General features: G+C 41.6%; 1 protein-coding gene across 1 annotated transcript in view; it reads right to left on the reverse strand.

The window, feature by feature from the left end:
* Positions 1-1,225: 1,225 nt before the first annotated feature.
* The window catches only part of gas6 (growth arrest-specific 6), a 28,735-nt gene continuing 25,545 nt past the window's right edge, over positions 1,226-4,415 (reverse strand). Inside the window, exon 15 of the mRNA XM_079615386.1 lies at positions 1,226-1,488. Coding sequence (XP_079471512.1) covers positions 1,337-1,488 — 152 coding nt within the window. The 3' untranslated portion in view covers positions 1,226-1,336. The remainder of the gene's footprint in view (positions 1,489-4,415) is intronic.

Below are 4,415 nucleotides of genomic sequence, written 5' to 3' on the forward strand. Positions count from 1 at the left end.
ACAAAAACATCATTTCCTCAACTTTTGATGAAACTTGCCCACATTCAAGCGCTGATATAAAATGAATGCATGAAGCTGGAATAAAAAATTTTTTTAAAGCAGAGGCTCTGGTCTTTCTTTTGATTTGGATATTCATACAGCAAATTAATCTGGATACCATGAAAGTTCTGTGAAAATAAAACGAATATGCTTGTGGTCGCTGGCAACTTTTATTAAAAGCTGCTGGCGGGGAAAGAGTTAAACTGTAGATAGTTCATGTTAATGCATTTACTAATGGGACCTTGTTAAAAAGTGTTTCCTCTTGTTTGCACAAAAATATGAATGTTGTTTTTTCCTCATGTCCAAAGGCAAAACTTTAGAATTATTTGATGAATGTTCTTAGAAATCATCATAACATAAATCTAAACTCCCATATCCCAATAGATATTAATAATGTATTGTTTAGTTTTGTTCAAATATTCATGTGGGTTTTTCCCCTTGTGATGTGTTTTCAGTATTTGCATTGTCATGTTTTCTGTGTATTACGCATATGCAACCAAAACAACCACTTTCTACCTTATAAAATTCATTTATAATGTCATTGTGCTTCATTTAAAGATAACTTTACAGAATGAGAACTTTTAAAAAATAAACACCTGAACTGAGGAAGATTTTGTAGGACGTGACTGCTCAAAATGAAAAACCTTCACAAAATATTAAAGTTCAGAAGTTTTTGTTCTTCCAAAAACTGAATATTCTCAGGAAATGTAACTTTGTGAAGCAGAACTTTTGCTTTTCTGTTTTTTTAAATCCCGAAAGCATCAGTGTAAACCAGAGTAACACTAGTTACTGCGAGCCAATAGATGTCTGGAAGTAAAGGACGTACACTCTCGTAATAACAACATCTGCCTTTATTTTCAACAAGCGTTTCAGTCTCACACACACACACACACACACACACACACACAGAGAGCGAACATGAACGGAATACAAAACAACTTCAACAATAAAAACAAGATTAAAAAACTCAAACGCGGGACTAGAAAACAACTCAACCCGCTGACGATGAAGATGATGAAGATGATGATGGAGTTGAGCACCTACACCGAGGCCCGGAGGCCTTCATTGATGAGCGTGGCTGTTTTTAAATCGTCCTCTAAAGCATTTTACAGTGGCATATGTACAGATACAGTATTTCCAGCACACTTCTCAGTAGCTCGTGTTCGATTGGTCTAATGTAAGCGTGTCAGTGAGTAATAATACATCAATATGGCTGTGCTATATGTGTGACGCGAGTGTGCTCCTGATTAAGCGGATCCGCTCGCGGTCGAAAGCACTTGATGGCGTTTGGGTTCTGTTATTGCTCTGTGTTCACCAGAGGACAGGAGTGAGAGCGGATGTCGTTGTGTTTGTGTTGGGCTTCGTCCACGTCCATCATCTGACCGTTCACTCGCACGTCCATGCATCCCGTGAAGAAGGCCGACACCGGGGTGGACACCAGAGAAACATCTGCACGACAAACATGATCATCTCTGTAAAGCTGCTTCCAAACTATATAGAGCACTGTATAAATGAAGGACTTTGAAGAGTCTGCAGATAACATTCAACATTCAGCAGTGCTGGTCAAATCAGTAAATATGATATTTATATTGTGTGTTCAGGACACTATACTTCATTTCTGTAAGTGAGGAGAGCAGAATAAGTAAACTGTGACATATTATACCCAATAATTCTTAATAATATAAGACTGATGCGAGACTAATATAAGACTGATGCGAGACTAATATAAGACTGATGCGAGACTGATATGAGACGAATAAGAGACTGATCTGAGACTGATGTGAGACTGATGAGAGACTGATGTGAGACTAATATAAGACTGATGTGAGACTGATGAGAGACTGATGTGAGATGAATGAGAGACTGATGTGAGACTGATCTGAGACTGATGTGAGACTGATGAGAGACTGATCTGAGATGAATGAGAGACTGATGTGAGACTGATGTGAGACTAATATAAGACTGATGTGAGACTAATATAAGACTGATGCGAGACTAATATAAGACTGATGCGAGACTAATATAAGACTGATGCGAGACTGATATGAGACGAATAAGAGACTGATCTGAGACTGATGTGAGACTGATCTGAGACTGATGAGAGACTGATGTGAGATGAATGAGAGACTGATGAGAGACTGATGAGAGACTAATATAAGACTGATGTGAGACTGATGAGAGACTGATGAGAGACTGATGTGAGATGAATGAGAGACTGATGAGAGACTGATGAGAGACTAATATAAGACTGATCTGAGACTGATGAGAGACTGATGTGAGATGAATGAGAGACTGATGAGAGACTGATGAGAGACTGATGTGAGACTGATGTGAGACTGATGTGAGACTAATATAAGACTGATGTGAGACTGATGAGAGACTGATGTGAGACTGATGAGAGACTGATGAGAGACTGATGAGAGACTGATGTGAGACTGATGAGAGACTGATGTGAGATGAATGAGAGACTGATGTGAGACTGATCTGAGACTGATGTGAGACTGGAGAGACTGATCTGAGATGAATGAGAGACTGATGTGAGACTAATATAAGACTGATGTGAGACTGATGAGAGACTGATGTGAGATGAATGAGAGACTGATGAGAGACTGATGAGAGACTGATGTGAGATGAATGAGAGACTGGTGTGAGACTGATGTAAGACTAATATAAGACTGATCTGAGACTGATGTGAGACTGGTCTGAGACTGATGTGAGACTGATGTGAGACTGATGAGAGACTGATGTGAGACTGATGTGAGACTGATCTGAGACTGAGACTGATGAGAGACTGATCTGAGACTGATGTGAGACTGATGAGAGACTGATGAGAGACTGATATGAGACTGATGTGAGAATGATGTGAGACTGATGAGAGACTGATGAGAGACTGATTGATGAGAGACTGATCTGAGACTGATCTGAGACTGATGTGAGACTGATGAGAGACTGATGAGAGACTGATGAGAGACTGATGTGAGACTGATGAGAGACTGATGTGAGACTGATGAGAGACTGATGAGAGACTGATCTGAGACTGATGTGAGACTGGTCTGAGACTGATCTAAGACTGATGAGAGACTGATGAGAGACTGATCTGAGACTGATGTGAGACTGATGAGAGACTGATGTGAGACTGATGAGAGACTGATGAGAGACTGATCTGAGACTGATGAGAGACTGATCTGAGACTGATGAGAGACTGATCTGAGACTGATGTGAGACTGATGAGAGACTGATCTGAGACTGATCTGAGACTGGTCTGAGACTGGTCTGAGACTGATCTGAGACTGATCTGAGACTGATGTGAGACTGATGTGAGACTGGTGTGAGACTGGTGTGAGACTGGTCTGAGACTGATGTGAGACTAATATAAGACTGATGTGAGACTGATGAGAGACTGATCTGAGACTGATGTGAGACTGATGTGAGACTGGTCTGAGACTGATCTGAGACTGATGTGAGACTGATCTGAGACTGATGAGAGACTGATGAGAGACTGATCTGAGACTGATGTGAGACTGATGAGAGACTGATGAGAGACTGATCTGAGACTGATGTGAGACTGGTCTGAGACTGATGAGAGACTGATCTGAGACTGATGTGAGTCTGATGTGAGACTGATGTGAGACTGATGTGAGACTGATGTGAGACTGATCTGAGACTGATGTGAGACTGGTCTGAGACTGGTCTGAGACTGGTCTGAGACTGATGAGAGACTGATGTGAGTCTGATCTGAGACTGATGTGAGACTGATGTGAGACTGATGTGAGTCTGATGTGAGACTGATGTGAGACTGGTCTGAGACTGGTCTGAGACTGATCTGAGACTGATGTGAGTCTGATGTGAGACTGATGAGAGACTGATGTGAGACTGATGTGAGACTGATGAGAGACTGATCTGAGACTGATGTGAGACTGATGAGAGACTGATGTGAGACTGATGAGAGACTGATGAGAGACTGATGTGAGACTGATGAGAGACTGATGAGAGACTGATCTGAAACTGATGAGAGACTGATGTGAGACTGATGAGAGACTGATCTGAGACTGATGTGAGACTGGTCTGAGACTGATCTAAGACTGATGAGAGACTGATGAGAGACTGATCTGAGACTGATGTGAGACTGATGAGAGACTGATGTGAGACTGATGAGAGACTGATGAGAGACTGATCTGAGACTGATCTGAGACTGATCTGAGACTGATGTGAGACTGATGAGAGACTGATCTGAGACTGATCTGAGACTGATCTGAGACTGATCTGAGACTGATGTGAGACTGGTGTGAGACTGGTCTGAGACTGATGTGAGACTAATATAAGACTGATGTGAGACTGATGAGAGACTGGTCTGAGACTGATGTGAGACTGATGTG

The sequence above is a fragment of the Phoxinus phoxinus genome (genome assembly GCF_949152265.1).
Source record: "Phoxinus phoxinus genome assembly, chromosome: 6".
In the NCBI taxonomy this organism is placed as follows: Eukaryota; Metazoa; Chordata; class Actinopteri; order Cypriniformes; family Leuciscidae; genus Phoxinus; species Phoxinus phoxinus.